Source organism: Balaenoptera physalus, assembly GCF_965194825.1.
Source record: "Balaenoptera physalus genome assembly, chromosome: 20".
NCBI lineage: Eukaryota > Metazoa > Chordata > Mammalia > Artiodactyla > Balaenopteridae > Balaenoptera > Balaenoptera physalus.
This window is the reverse complement of record NC_138901.1, coordinates 51,509,176-51,525,090: the sequence shown is the minus strand read 5'-3', so window position 1 is coordinate 51,525,090 and position 15,915 is coordinate 51,509,176. Positions and strand designations below refer to the sequence as shown.

General features: G+C 51.2%; 1 protein-coding gene across 10 annotated transcripts; it reads left to right on the top strand.

Moving 5' to 3' along the window:
• The first annotated feature begins 783 nt into the window (after window positions 1–783).
• On the top strand, window positions 784–14,036 carry TLCD2 (TLC domain containing 2). 10 transcript variants are annotated; one of them, XM_082443619.1, is made up of 6 exons: window positions 784–1,064; window positions 3,045–3,217; window positions 4,522–7,132; window positions 7,359–7,441; window positions 7,665–7,747; window positions 8,301–11,665. In XM_082443619.1, exons 3-6 carry the CDS (start codon window positions 6,957–6,959, stop codon window positions 8,751–8,753), a joined length of 795 nt encoding a protein of 264 aa, XP_082299745.1. In that variant the 5' UTR covers window positions 784–1,064; window positions 3,045–3,217; window positions 4,522–6,956; the 3' UTR covers window positions 8,754–11,665. The 10 variants fall into 10 exon arrangements, with proteins under 10 accessions (XP_082299745.1, XP_082299744.1, XP_082299742.1 ...); XM_082443618.1 differs by having other exon boundaries at window positions 4,509–7,132; XM_082443616.1 differs by having other exon boundaries at window positions 797–1,064; window positions 3,045–3,388; window positions 4,509–7,132.
• Window positions 14,037–15,915: the final 1,879 nt, after the last annotated feature.

The window sequence follows — 15,915 nt, the reverse complement described above, 5'->3', positions numbered from 1 at the left end:
GGTTGCTGGCCAGTTGCACTTTGGCCCGGCCCGTCCCCTAGTTGCTGACCACAAGTCTTCCTTCTACCCTCAGGTGAAGACTCTGCTATAAATCTTTCGTTAGGAAGCTGCTGCTTGAGAGGCTTTGTCTCTCTGTGACTGGGGCGAGACATCTACCAGAAGTCTCCTCTGATTAGGAAGGCTCCAGGAGAGGTGGAGTAGATCTCTCCATTGAAAGCTGGGGCCAGCCGAGGTGGGCAGTCCTCCCTCCCCCAAAAGCCCCCAGGAGTTCTCATTCCAAAGGAAGAGTCTGGCTGCCCTGGGGGCTGATTTCCACCTTCAGTTGTCCTCACTCCTGCTGCCTCTCCTCCTCCACCTTTCCTGAGAGATCTATCGCCTCCTGCAAGAGTTCAGTGAATCCGTTTGGGGGCTGTCTAAAAGAACCACTCTCGGCTCCAAAAAGGAGGGGCTGTAGCCCTTTAAGGACTTCGCCGGGATGGATTCAGAGATGAGTTTAAAAATGCCAACTCACAGAGCGCGCTGGATTCTGGGAACGAGGTGTCAGACCGAGAACTACATTGACCAGTATGCACTGCAAACACACACGCCTTTACTTCCTTCTTCTTTTTAGGACTCGGGTTTGACGTAGCGCCCCTCTAAGCATGTTAGCCTAGGCAGAGGGCTAAGCCACACCTTTTCACCTATTGGCCAGCTCGCGACTTGGTGGGCGCGGCCTAGCGCTACTCCACTAGGCAAAGGGGTGGCTTCCTTGCCAGTCAGAGCTAAGACGGTCGGGGAGGCGGGACCAGGGCTAAGCGCTGGCGCCCTCGAGTGGGTGTGGTCACGCTGCCCAGCAGTGGGCGGTGATTGGCCCTGGGCGGTGCAATCGCAGCTTGTGCGTCACGACGCCGCCAGCTGATCGCAGACTGTAGCCGGTGTGTGCTGGGCGCTGGGAAGAGACAGCGCCGCCGGCCGTGGGGATCGGACGCACTGATTTGCTCCCCTACCCTCAGCACCCCCCCACCCAGCACCAGGTGGGTGTGAGATGGGGTTCCGGCCGCACAGGAGGGAACCATGCTAACGGGGTAATGGGGGAAAGTAGGGTCCTGACGGCCACACCCTGCCCTTCCGGGGGAGGGGAGAGGGGGCGGCGGAGGCTCGGGCGCTCCGGGGGAGAGGGGCCTGGACTGGCTGGAGTAGTGTGTCAGGAGGTTTAAAGAAGGAGTCCGGGACTGTAGTCGTGCGGAGGGTTTTGCGTAGTAGCTGGGAGAAAGACGAGGGGCCGGAGGGCTGGGGGCGGCTAACCTCGGCGCCCTCTGGTCGGGATACGGGAGCCGGCCTCCCAGCTTGGGGAGGATTTGGACTGGGCGGGTAGCGGGGAGGTGCTTTGCCTCTACCGGCACTCATTGGGTCAGGGCCAGTTGAGCGCCCTGGCAGGGAAGGGGTCTCTGGGCGGGCTGGCCCCTCCTCTCGTTCCCTCCAGGGGATGTTATGTAAGGGGGGAGGGGAGAGGAGTAGGGGGCGGCGGTGCGGGGGCCTTATGCAACCCAAAGGTTAGGGTTTCACCGCGGGTTGGTGGGGGGAGAAGGCAGGAGGAGAGCCTGGAAACTCTAACCCCCCCCTCCCCAGCCTAACTGGCCGTCTTGGGCCGAGAGAAGGTCACCTCTGCACCTCCCCCCAGCCTGTCCGGTTGTGGGGCCCCTAGCCCAGGCCTGGCCCTGACCGCCTGGGAAGCCGGCTGGCTGGGTGGGGCGCCTGGGTTAGTCATCACTGGGCTCCCTCTCTCCCCACCTCTCGGCCAACTCTTGGCCCCTCCCCGTGGCCTCTGGCTAGGCTATTGCCCCCACCTCCCTTCGGCTGTAGTTCCAGCCTCCAACTCATTTGGCCTGTCATCCTGGCTGTCAGACTGGGCTAGGAGCTGTCAGGGTGCCAAAGGGCTGATGGAGCAGCTGGTCAGAGGGTCAGTGCCCTGGGCCCACCCCGCCCTGCAGCCAAGGGCACCTGCTTGGCACAGACTCTCAGCAGCAGCTGAGTCCTATGGGCTGAACAGAGCCTGCTCAGACCGGAGTGGGAAGGAGTTGGACTGGTCACCTGGGAGAAGGAAGATACCACAAAGTTCATGCCTCCCAAGAGGGTTTTGTAATTTGAAAACCTCCCACCCTAATCTTTCTTACCCTCGGAGTATAGAAATCTCAAGGCAGGACCGCCTTGGCTCCTTAAACTGGCATGGGCCATGCCCTTGGACTAAGTGTCAGCACAGACCCACCCTCCCCAGCTCACAGCCCTCAAGCCTGCCACACCCCCAGCCCCCTCCCTGGGCCATGCTGCAGGGCCCGGCTTTTCCTGCTGATTCATGCATTGGAACTGTGGGGGCGGGGCTTGGAACTTGGAACAAAGTTCAGACATGGAGGGGACGGCAGACAGCCTGGAATTCATACCAGATGTACCCGGAATGTGCAAGCGGAATGCCTGGCATTTAAGAGTCCTGGGGAAGCTGCCCAACCACCGTGCCCTACCTCCCTCCCCTCCAGCCTCTGGTCCCCTGTCCTCTCCTCACAGTCCCAGGAGCCTCTGCTGACCTTCTTCCAAACTCTAGACCTCCTCCCTTCCTCACTCTTCCCCAGATGTAAGCCCCCCAAAACTCTTCTTCCAGCTGAACTCCCTGGGACCAAGTCAGTTGGGCTGATCCCTGAACTCGCATTTCTGGATCTGAGGTACAACTTCTCACCTAATACCTGGGTGACTGGTGAGGTGTGTCCAGGCTCCCAAGTCCTGCCCTCTCAGTGCTGAGGAGGCTGGGGGCCCCTGTGGGTAGCTAGGGCAAAGGGGGGGCGGGCGGTGAGAGCAGATTTGGGTTTCTACAGCCTTCAGTTCTGGAAAGAGGAGCAAGGAAATAGGTTTAGAGCTGCCTCTTGTCTCTCACTGAGGGGCTCAGGTCAGAGCCAAGAATCCTTCATTAGAAGGTTGACCATCTTCTGGGGCTGCACTTTGATGGCCAGGGCGACAGTGTCCCTGTGACATGGCCCTACTCAGATCTTTCCCATTTTTCTTTCCTTTCCCTTTAGGAACCTGTACCTCCCACATCCTCACCTGGCTGAGCCGCAGTAGTTCTTCAGTGGCAAGCTTTATGTCCTGACCCAGCTAAAGCTGCCAGTTGAAGAACTGTTGCCCTCTGCCCCTGGCTTCGAGGAGGAGGAGGAAGAAGAGGAGAAGGAGCTGCCTTCCCCTCATCTGGAAGGTGACAGAACTGGGTCTGGGAAGGTCTGAACAGCGAGCGTGATGATACCTTTGGGAAAGGGAACCCTGTTCAGCTGGAGAAACTTCACCCAGATTGAGCCAGCAGGAGAGAAAATTTCAGATTAGAGACCTTGGCTGAATTGGGGAATAGATGGCTCTGACTACACCCAAGGTTAGTTGGTCTCTGTGTGACAATGGGAAGAAGTGGAGCAAAGAAAACCCTGCCTACCCCTTTACCTAGATGTCTTTTCCTGACCCTCCTTCCTTCCTCATCCCCCCTTCTTTCCTATTGGCCTTTCCAAGTTCAAAAGTAAGTTTCCTCTTCAGGGAAAAGGTCATACTGAGACTCCCATCTGAGTAGTCATCCCCCTGCTCTTAATTTTTCCCCGTATTTCCTTAGTCTGGCCCAGACTCTAGATTCAGGGATACTTACCTCTGTGTGAGACCCTTAGACCTCCTGTCTCATCTTCTCCACCTGTGAGGTGGGGAATCGCACAGTTGAGCATGCGTGAGGGAATCAGAAGCCCACTTGTGTGGACTCAGAGCCTGGGCTCTCCTCCGCAGTGGGTGGGAACAAAACAGCTTTTCACATAAGCTATTGCCCTTCCCCCATCCCTGACCAGAACCCCAGGAGCTGGGGGTGGAGGTTGGAGGGAGGGACTAGGGTTAGACCAATGCAAGGGGCTGCTGGGAAATCAGTCTCTGCATTGACTTCCCACCAAGCAAAGGTGGCCCAGGCTTCCCCTGCCTCCCAAAGCAGGGCTGCAGCCCCTGATGGGGTTCCAGCTGCCACTGCTCTCTTCCCCCACTCACTTTTCCAGGATAGTGTGTGAGATTTAGCTCAGGCCTGTGCAGGCTGGAAATTCTCCCCTCCAGCAACCAGAAGAGATAGGTTATGGGATGTAATCCCTTTAGGGGCATCAGGCAGAGTAAACCTACCACCCCCAGCTCCTGATCTAATGTCACTCTCGGGCTCAGGCTCTGGTGTGGTTCAGCCTTGGCCCAGTCTCCCTGTCTGAAGGTGACCAAGTTCAGGGGTTACAGGAAGCTGTTTGTTCCATTTGGAGGCAGAAGTTGTGCAGGGAGCTGGGTCCTATTCTCCATTTATGAGAAACAGATTTAGGGCAGAGTAGATCACTGAACCCACCCTTCTGCAGCCTAAGCTGGATGTGTGTGGGACTGCGGTAGAGGGGGGTGGGTAGACTGAGTCCACTCATAGGCTGCCACAAGGGTCGCTCTGTCCCTGGACATTGCCTCCGTCCTTTCTTCCCCTCCCGCTTCACTGGGCACAGTGTCTCCCTCCAGCCTTGGGTATGTGGCTCTGCCATCCTCACCCATCATGGAGCAGAAATGAGGAAGAGCAGCCTGGGAACACAGAGGCAGGCAGAAGACTAGTGAAGGACCAGGCCTGGAGAGCACAGGGCCCTGTCTGGACATCTGCAGAGGGGGGCCCATAGAGGCCAGGAGAGCCCCTGGAGGAGGGAGGACAGCCAGCCTCCATCGAGGACAAGCTTCCAGCCATCTACTTCATTCTCCGTTGCTCTCCAGTCGTTCTGCCTCCCTCAGCGATGTGGGACCATGTTAAAGCGTCCTTGGCTTCATCCTGCTGCTTCCACCTCTCCCCACCATGTCATTTAGCTGTGAAAGGACATATGCAGAAAATTCTTAAAAGAAATTCAAATGGATTTGAATGTGTGGGAAAAAATGTGTGCTTCATTAGTAATTAAAGAGAGGCAAATATAGCTGAAAGCATTTTTCCCGTAGCAAACTATAACAGAAAAAAATAAGACCCAGTTATTGGCAAAGGAGTACTAAAATAACACTCTCTACATTGCATATGGGCGTACAAATTGGTACAGCCTTACTGATGTCAGTTTGGTAATATGTATCAAACATCCTAAAAGTTTCCATGGCCTTTGACCTAGTAATTCTACATTTGGGAATTTATCCTAAGGAAATAATTAAAGATTAGTTTAAATGATGTTCATCCCAGCATTGCAGTAGAGAAAAATGAGAAGCAACTATCTGGTTGGGAATTGATTTCTTTTCTGCTATAATTGAAATTTGCAAGAGGGGGTTGCTTAAGTAAATTACTGTATATCCATCCGGATGGTGGGGTGAAGTGCTGCGCAGACATTAAAAATCACGTAGAAGAACATTTGACTGGAAAGAAAAGTGCTCCTTGAACATTAAAAAGGTTATAAAAATGGTGTATATTATGTGATCTCAATTTTGTTTTTATACATAAAACAGTTTGAAAAAGACTGAAGACATACTCCAAATTGTTAATAATAGTAGTTATCTTTGAATGATGGAATAAAGTAGTTGTAATTTTCCTGTTTGGTTTTCTGTAGTTGCCAAATTTTCTACATTAATTGTGTATGACTTTCATATAATAAAATTTAAAAGAATCAGTGTAATGTTTAAAACTTTTGGAGAGGTGGGTGTGGAAGAAATGAAGGGATGCCCCCAGCCCCATTGGTTTAATGGGGTTTTGGTGGAGGAGGAGGGTTGTGAGAACGTTTGGGGGAGCACCTATTAGTTTATGAATTTTATTCTTTGGGAGTGGCTGGAATCCACCCTCTCCTGTACAGGGAACAGCTCTCTGAATTGGTGACAGCCATCTAAAGAGGTGTGGAGTGGAGTAAGACAGAAGGAAAACAAGTAAAAACCTGTCACTCTGCAGGAGAGGGAAATCTCCCCGCCCCCAAGGCCGAAAGGTTCTAGAATCCTAACAGTCCTATCTCCAAAAGCAACATGGGTCTTTGTTTTTCTCTTTCTTTGATTCAGCCCCAATCTTGAGGTGACCCTGTGTGACCTCTCCTTGCCTCCTCAGATTGGAAGAGATACTCACTTTCCCCCTAACAGGTACCAAGCCCTGGGGGAGGGGTACTTTTCAAGGCTATAGGGCTGAGTGGTTCCCTTTTGCCTCCCCTTCCTAATAATAAGGCTCCTCTGGAGGGCCCCCAAAAGAGCTTAGGGGAGGAGCCCCGGTGGGTCGCTTCTCCAAAATGGGAGCTGTTGTTCCCTATGAGAGGTACTATGTAAGGGGGCAGGACTCCTGGAGTTACGGGGTTGCTGGGATGTGTTAAAGGTCTGGAAACCTCGGGAAATGGTGGCTCTAAGGAAGTGAGCTGCCCCCTTCCCCACAACCAAGACCGGGGTGGGGCGCGGGGCAGGTTGGTGGCGAGGTTTAAGCACGTGGGAGTGGGTTTGCTCTGGCCTCTAACTTCAGGGCTGCGTGGGTGGGGTGGGCAGGAGGAGCAGCAGGTGAGAGGTTCGAGAGGGGAAAGGAGGTGAAAGTTAATGGGGCTGGGCCTCTGGGAGTGTCAGGTGAGATTAGTCACCCATTTCTGGATTTGCGAGGACGTCGGGACACATGGGGCTTGGGAAGACCCCTATCGACATCCCGGAAAGCCTCCCTGAGCTCCATTTCAGGGTTTGGTCCCAGGAAGCCCCCTACCAGACATCCCCCGCTAGGGAGGGACACGATCGGTTGCTGTGGCTCCAGGGGCGGTGGCCCCACGGCTGCTCCAATCACCACCCAGCCGGGGGTTGGGGGCGTGGACGAGCCCTGGAAAAGTTAAGGCGGATTCCGTAGGCGGGGCGGGCGGGGGAGTCCAGGGGCGCAGCCTTGCCGGGAAGCTGGTTCGCCGTCCCCGCAGGGGGCGTTGGATGTGTCGGGGCTGAGAGCTCAGGAGCCCAAGGGACGGATCCGGAGCTAGCCGGCCCGCCAGGCCATGGCGCCCTCTGGGCTCCTCGTGACCGGCGCCTCCTTTGCCGCCTTCCGGGGGCTGCACTGGGGGCTGCAGCTTCTGCCCACGCCGGGATCTGCTGCCCAGGACCGCTGGAAGTGGCGGAACATCTGTGTCTCCCTGGTTCACAGCCTGCTTACGGGGGCCGGGGCGCTGCTCGGGTGCGGGGCTTAGAGGTTTGGGAGGCACCGTGGTGAGGGTGAGAGAGAGGGGTGGAAGGCTGAGATTAGAAGACCCGGCGGCACCTTTAGAATCAATGTGAGAGACCTCGAGAGTCTGAGACTGGGGTGGGGATGTGGATGGGTGGGCGGTGTGCATACGTCCACGGCGGGAGAATAAGATCTGGGTCTGCACAGACGCTGACCATGGCTCCCCCGTCTCCTCCAGGCTGTCGCTGTACCCTCAGATGGCCGCCGACCCGATTCATGGCCACCCGCCCTGGGCCCTGGTGCTGGTGGCTATATCTGTGGGTGAGTCTGCAGGGAAGGCTGGACCAGTTTGGGGTGAGGGACAACCTTCCAAAGGTAATTTCGGGTCTCCTTCCCCGGCCCGGCCCGCGATGGGGTTAAATGTTTCTGGCGGCTTTACTGAGAGAAACTCAAGAGCTGGGAAAAGGAGGGAGTGGAGATTCCTCTCCAGACTGTACACTGGCTTGTGGGAAGCCTAACACCACCCTCCCCTCCTTGCCCCCAGGTTATTTCCTGGCCGATGGAGCTGACATGCTGTGGAACCAGACCTTGGGCCAGGCCTGGGAACTTCTTTGTCACCACTTGGTGGTGAGACTTGGGGAGAGGCAAGACAGGAAAGGAGGGATGCCTAGCCTGGGGTCCCCAATCTCTCACCAATTTTCTGTCCTATGACTTCCCAGAGTCTGAGCCCTGCTGGTGCTTGATCCTCCCAACCTTAGGCTGAATTGGGGGGGAGGGGATTGACTGCTGGCCACTGCTGGGAGTCTGAGCACTGTCTATGGAGATTGTATTCCCACAGGTGTGGGAAACGTTGACTATGGAGCTTTTCTGAGAAGAGGGAGCCCCAGTATAGGGCGTGGGGATAAGTTGTGAAAGCACAGGAATGCAAATGAAGGGGGGTGGGGCTCCGTGCAGATGCTGCAGATTCAGGGCAGACAGCCTAGGTGCCAAAGCTGCTTCAATTCTATGGAAGGGTTGTTTCAAGCCCATTCAGGCCCCTACCATAAGGGTAAGCATAAGGTTGGGTTTGGGGGAGGGGTGCCACAAAATGCTTGGGAGCCCCTCTCAAGGACTGGGATATTGGAACATGATGGGTGGTAGGTCATGGAAGGTCCTCTGACCTCTGGTCTTGGCTCCCCAGGTAGTGAGCTGCCTCAGCACCGCCATTCTCTCTGGCCACTATGTGGGCTTCTCTGTGGTGTCTCTGCTCCTGGAGCTGAACTCCACCTGCCTGCACCTACGAAAGCTGCTGCTGCTTTCTCGCCAGGCCCCATCCCTGGCCTTCAGTGTGACCAGCTGGGCCACCCTGGCTACCCTGGCCCTCTTCCGCCTGGTTCCGCTGGGATGGATGAGTCTGTGGCTGATCCGGCAACACCACCAGGTACCTATTGCTCTGGTCATCCTTGGTGGAACTGGACTGGTCACTGTGGGTGCTACGAGCATCACACTGGGTGTCCGCATTTTGGTCAGTGATGTCCTGCGGTCTCGGCCCCGCCCACCCATCCCTGAGCACAAGGAATCCAGGGGCACCAGGACATGTTGCGATGGTGAGCCTGTCACCAGGGATGATTCTACTCTCAGCCTGAAAGACTGAAGAGAAGCCTCGGGCTCCTCCTCTGCCAGTCCTGGGGGAGGTAGGACCAGGACAAGGAGATGGTGGTCTTCAACGCACTGTCCCCCAGGGGTAAGGCCTGGACTGGGTCTTCAGTATCTCAGTTCCTCTTCCAGCTAACTTCTGCATTCCTAGGATCTGAGAAGAAATGCTAATATTCATGGGTGGGTGGGAACCTGGGCTATTGTTCACGGAATCCCATCATCAGATGACCACCCTTTCCAGCAAACTAACTCCAGAAGTATAGCCTGTGTTACCAATAAAGGGTGGCAGGAGGCATGAACCTGGATGAAACTGCCAATGGGAACAGAGCCCCTTCGCTTTAGCACAGGAACGGATGAGGAAAGATGAAGTCCTACTAGGATCAGAGAGCGATCTAGTACCAAAGGGGTGGGATTGGAGAGAAGAGAGACCTCACCTATGACCAAATTATGGCAGAGGGAGGAGGGCACAACAGGTGAACAGGTGCTATGCGTAGCCAGTAGGGATGGACATAACGGTTGCCAAGAGACAGAAGAAATTGGACCACAACAATTGCTGGTGGTATTTCTGGTTCTCAAAGTCACACTATTCTGTTTGTACTTCACCCTAGTCCTACTGTGTCCAGCATGTTCCTTTTGCTTTTTTTTAGTGTCTTCTGACCTTTTCAAAGAAAATGCAGATTCTTAGAGGAATGAGCATGGGGCTAGGTCTGTCTTCGCAGGACTGTACTGAAGTCCAGAGCCATAGCAGGAACTCAACCACCCATTCTGGGTGCCCAGTGTAGGGTCTTCCCAGGGCCAGGCTTTCATAGAAGAACGAGGGCAGAGGCAGAAGCAGATGAGGTATGGCTTCCACTCGGCTGCAGAGGAATTAAGGAATATCTGACTCTCTTCTGGGATTCATTTGCAAGCTCCCCTTTCTCCCCTGCTGCTTCTACTGCATTTTTTTCTGTTGCACAAGACCCCTCCCTTCTTCAGGCAGAACATCCAGGTTATGGGAAGTGTAAGCAGATTAAAGTTGCTATTCTACTAAACAATGGACAGAAATAGATAACCCTTAATTATCCACAGAAAAGATATATGAGCAAAAGCAAGAGACAGGAAGATGAACGCATAAAGCGGAGCTCGAGAGAGACAAAGGGAATGAAAGAAACAGACATATACAGATTGAAGGACTGATAGAAAGAAAAAGATTTGCTGCAGAGAAGACACAGAGACGAAGAGAGATGGAGGGCAAGACAGAATCCTTGGCAGAAATAGAGAAAGTCTGTTATAGATGCGGAGAAGAACGAAAATCATAGAATTGGTTAAATGGTCATAAACAAAGAGGACAAGCAAAATGGAAATAAAGGCTGACAGGAAGGGATCCCAAAGGTGGAAGATACAGATAGTCTAGACAGTGAAACAGGGAGAGTGAGTGACAAGGAGGAACCACCAGACTCCCGGGAGACAGAGGTAATAGTGGCTGGTAGATTAGCAGAGGGAGACGAGAGAGAGGTGGAAATAGAGATGAGGGGGATGATTCAGGGGAGCTGAGAAGCAGAAGAACAGAAGGTGGAGGAGGCAGTCAATGGAAAGATTCATTGACAGAAAAAGCAGGCAATATGTTGAGTTGGAGACGGGCAGAAAGACAAAGGACAAACAGCTACGGCGCACAACACAGAGACACGGGTTGACAGGAACTGAGAGGCAGAGACTGGTAGGACGATGAGAAGTAAGAATCGGGGATGTGAAATGACAGAAGAATAAGCAAAGGGACTGAAGAGAAGCACAGAAAATGGGGGTGGGGGAGGGCAGGATGATGAAATAAACATCCAGAGGAAGGAACAAGGAAAAGGAGGGAGCACAGAGATGGAGAGAGGAAAAACCATCGTAGAGACGGGATAAAAGAGAGGGATTGTGAGATATCCCCATCAGAGAGTCATTAAAACCAAAGCACAAAGGGGGAAAATGATGAACAGAGACTGAGGAGAAACTGCAACAGTTGGAAGTAAACGCAGGCAGAAAACAAGAGCAGAGGGTTTGAATGTAATCGGACTGAAACCAGAGATGCAAAGGTGTGGAAGTTGAGGTAGAGAAACAGCAGAATTCTGTCAGAGTTTGTCCTTAACAGAAGTAGTATCTTCAAACCTCAATTTGCTATTTTAACCAAATGCCTTGATTAACGAAAACATTGTTTTCAGCTTTCAAAGAAAAAGAAATGTGACAGACCCGCGGGAGGAATCTCTTCCCTATGTGTTCATGTCAATATTGATTCATTCCCAGCCCTACACCCTTTCTTTTGCCACTGCCATGAATTCATGGTCCAAGTGAGTTCCCTTCTTGGGAAAACTTGGTAGTATCTATGAAGGGTGCCCAAGAACTTGACCATTAGGGACATATGGCTATTTCTATGGGTGAACTAGTAAAACCCATACAAGAAGGGATTAGCTACCTGTGCAGGTAGGACATAAGTGGACACTTGAAGAATTTGGGATCACACACAAATTTCCATCATGGAGACCCAGTGAAACTTCAGGAAGGCAGAACTGGGATCGTGATTATAATTAAGTGGACATCTCGTCAACTGGACCAGTTATAGATGGTGGACCAGATAGAGATGAGATGATGGGAATCAAAGAGCAATAGTCAACTGGGAGCCTGGAAAAGAGAAGCTCAAAACTGCAGAGGTTGGCAGATGCTGTACTTGGTACAATGACTTGGGTCACCATGGTGGTGCTCTGTCAGACCTCACCATGGCCCAGTGAAGTGGTCCTCAAGACTGATTCCATCCATGCCTACTGAGCTCCTGGCTAATGAATTCTGTCTTCTGGTACAGGGGAGGGGCTTTCCTGGATGGGAAACATTGGTATTTTATGGTCTCAGAACACTATGCTGATCAAAAATTAATAAATTGCTATACAAATAATAGCATCAGTCGTTTGTGAGTATGGTTACTTTGAGTCACTTTTCTTGGCTCCAGTTGTACCCTAGTTTATAATGCATGCTGGATCATGGAAGATCCAGCATTTGCTGTGAGAAGATCTCTTGGCACTAACTCTTTGACCTACAAAGCCCTAAAGTGGGGACTCCCCTCGTGGCACAGTGGTTAAGAATCTGCCTGCCAATGCAGGAGACAGGGGTTCGAGCCCTGGTCTACGGGAAGATCCCACATGCCGCGGAGCAACTAAGCCCGTGCACCACAACTACTGAGCCTGCCCTCTAGAGCCCACGAACTACAACTATTGAGCCCGTGCGCCACAACTACTGAGCCTGCGCTCTAGAGCCCATGAGCCACAACTACTGAGCCCACGCACCACAGCTACTGAAGCCCGTGCGCCTAGAGTCCATGCTCTGCAACAAAGAGAAGCCACCTCAGTGAGAAGCCCGTGCACCACAACAAAGAGTGGCCCCCGCTCGCCGCAACTAGAGAGAAAGGCCGCACGCAGCAACTAAGACCCAATGCAGCAATAAATAAATAAATAAATAAATGTATTAAAAAAAAAGAAAGCCCTAAAGTGTTCTAAGATCCTCTACTATGAAAAAACAAATCAAATGTATTCAGTAGCATGGATTTAGAGCAAGAGAATGGATTCAGACAATTTAGAGTGATTCTCAAATGCCAAGAGTTGAACCCAAAAGAAGCTTTTAGCTAAATTTATCTTGAGTTAACAAGAAAATTAGGGAATTCCCTGGCGGTCCAGCGGTTAGGACTCCACGCTTTCAATGCAGAGGGCGAGGGCTGGATCCCTGGTCAGGGAACTAAGATTCCCGGAAGCCACGCGGTGTGGCCAGGAAAATAAGAAAATCTTTTTTCTTTTCTAAACAGAAATCTCCATAACTGAATTGTCAAAGCATTGTTGTATATCAAATCTGTGTTTGTTCGGCTGAAGATTAGGAGCCCTCACTCTACAGGAGATTACACAAGGAAAATTATTCTTTAAAGAACTGTTCCTTTATTGAAGTAAAGTATTTGTTTAGAATCTTCAACTTAAAGTCATAGCATCCTAGGCTGAACATGTGTTGTGCTCCTACCTCATGAGGTACCTTTGGATACCTTCTCTCATTTAATCCCACACAATAGAGACGCATCCTGTTTTTCAGATGAGGAAACCAAGGTAATTTCCTCAGGATTACCTAGCTAGTTAGTGACAGGGCCTGGACTTGAGCCCATATGTGTGTTTATTTTGTATGATAGCACCTGTGTCCAACATCTGCTATTTTTACCTGCCTAGCTCCTCTATCACTCCCCCTTCATAGGGCATGTGACTCAGGCGTAGCCAATCAGAACACCATATCCTCTTTCCCTGAGATGAGCTCATGACTTAAGCAAAGCTATGAGTTTCAGCACCTTGCCGTCAGCTACAACTTTTGGCTGAGATGCACTGTGTGCTAACATCGCTAAGCCAGTAGGTTGATGTAAGACAGCTTCCCTGAGCATGAAGCCAAGACAGAAAAAGAGGATTCAAACATGGAGAGAGATTTCTAGCATCATTTAAATATCTGGATCAAACTCTGCCTGAAGCAAGAACTTCCCCTGGACCATTCAGTTACACAATTCAAAAAACTCCCAGATTTGGACTTCCCTGGTGGTGCAGTGGTTAAGAATCCACCTGCCAATGCAGAGGACACAGGTTCCAGCCGTGGTCCGGGAAGATCCCACATGCTGCGGAGCAACTAAGCCCGTGTGCCACGACTAAGCTCTAGCCTGCGCTCTGGAGCCCAAGAGCCACAACTACTGAAGCCCGTGCGCCTAGAGCCTGTGCTCCACAACAAGAGAAGCCACTGCAATGAGAAGCCCACGCACCACAACGAAGAGTAGCTCCCACTCGCCACAACTAGAGAAAAACCCGCACGCAGCAACGAAGACCCGATGCAGGCAAAAATAAATAAATAAATAAATAAATAAATAAATAAATAAATAAATAACTCCCAGATTTGCTTGAGTATGAGTTAATTTTTTTCGCTTGTAACAGTGAGTCTTTATTAATACATCACCTTCAAGATTATCTTACCATTTCATTTTTTTAAATTTTTTTTTTGGTGGGGGTTGTGCTGCTCGGCTTGCGGTATCTTAGTTCCCTGACCAGGAATGGAACCCAGGCCCCAGCAGTGAAAGCGCCGAGTCCTAACCACTGCACCGCCACGGAATTCCCTTACAGAAAATTAAAGCCTAGAAAAGTTAAGTGACTTATCCAAGTACACCCAGCTAGTTTGTGGCACATCCAGAAGTAGAATCCAGGGATCCTTCTTATACACTATTTTGCCCCTTTCTTTATAGGAAGGCTGAGGAATGGAGAAACTTCAAGGTAGAAAGTTGACAACTGAAGATCAATCAAATCAGATAAATTGCGTCTGAGGTGGTATTTATAAGTCAGGATGCTTGTTCGGTTGGAAAGCCAGACTTCTATTCACCAAGAATCGTATCGGTTTCTGCACTTTTCAGGAATGCGGTAACTGTGCAGGGCAGAGGTTCCTTTCGGCATTCCCCTGCAGACGTGAACAAACAGTGTTAACTCAGTGTTGAGAGCACATTCATTCCCTGCCTCTAACCAGGTGGGAGACAAAACTTCCCTGGCCACACCTTCCACAGGAAGTAGACAAGGAAGTGATTCTCAGACTGAGTGAGCTCTTTCAACTGAGATAAGAATGCAGGCCACATGGGCTGCATTTAGAAGTAGAAGAAAGGGAGTTCATTCTTATAGTGGAAATGATGGGCCCTGCAGGGGTTCTTCCCCACCTACCACCACCCAACCCCCCCAAAACAGGCTCTGGGGTAGTAACTGACATTCCAGGGATGCTAAATGATTCCTTTGGGTTAAACTTTGCCCCCTCACTCTGGCCTGCCTGCCTGTGCCTTTGGAAGGATTCCTTCACCTCCTTGAACTTCACCGGTTGGCACTGCTAATCCCAGAGGCTGAGAGACTGGCACAGAGGCTCTCTCTGTCCCGGATCCCAGGTCAGGGCACTGCTAGAGGACAGAGAAGCCCAGGAACAGGGATGCCACAAATTACTGCTGCTGCACTGGCCCAGAGCAGCACTGCCAGTCAGCCCTTCTCTCCCTCTCCTCGGCAGCTTGTCCAACCATCATTTTCCTCAAGCTCCTGCCCTTCCTTCCCTAACCCCGGCTCTTCCTAGAATCCAAATATTTCCACCCTGGCAGTAAGCAAGGGTGGGGGGCTGGGGGGATGGAGGAAATGGAGGGGGGAGCCTAGCCTAGGGCAGCTGCAGCAGAATTTCCTTGACATATATTGAATTTTAAAAATTCATGTGAACTTTGCATTCTGCTTCAAAATCTTTTCCTAGCTATCTCTTTTAATATAAAATAACATTTGAAATAACTTAAAAGTATAATACTTGAATTTTATTTTTAATTTTACAAAATGTCAAGTGAAACTGTCAGTTTTACGATCCAGGAAGATGTGCCATTTTATTTTGTGGCTCTAACGGTTACTGGCACACTCCACTTTATTTCTCTTTTCAACAAGTATTTATGAACATCCTACTACGTGCTCGAACATAGGAGATATAATAGTGAGTAAACAAGTCAGAGACCAGGCTACAGGGAGACCTCAATGAGGATTTTGTTAAAGTGGAAAACTGGAAAAATTGGAGTTATCCAAAGGAGGGAAACCAGAGGTAAGGGATGTAGAAATGGGTCAGCCAATGACCCACAGATTAAGAATGAACTGACAACCTGGAGAGGAGGGGATTGTTGCATCCTGACATCCAAGGGATGTCCAGCATTATTTCCTCCCAGACCTGCACCCTTTCCTGTATGCCCCTGGTCTGTGCACAGCACTGCCCTAAACTCACTGTATAAAACAGGAACTTAAGAATCATCCTCAAGCCATGCCACTCCACCTCCCCCACCCCCCAACAAGTCCAATTAATCACCGAGTTCAGAATGGCTTTCACATTCATTCATTCCTTTCCATTTCTTTTATCCCACCCTGGTTGGAGTCACCATCATCTCTACCCTGGGTGACATGATGATAGCCTCATGACTATTTTCCACTTAGTGGTCAGTCTGTGATTTTTTTTTTTTTATAAATTTATTTATTTATTTTTGGCTGCGTTGGGTCTTCGTTGCTGCGTGCGGGCTTTCTCTAGTTGCGGCGAGCGGGGGCTACTCTTCGTTGTGGTGCGCAGCCTTCTCATTGCGGTGGCTTCTCTTGTTGCAG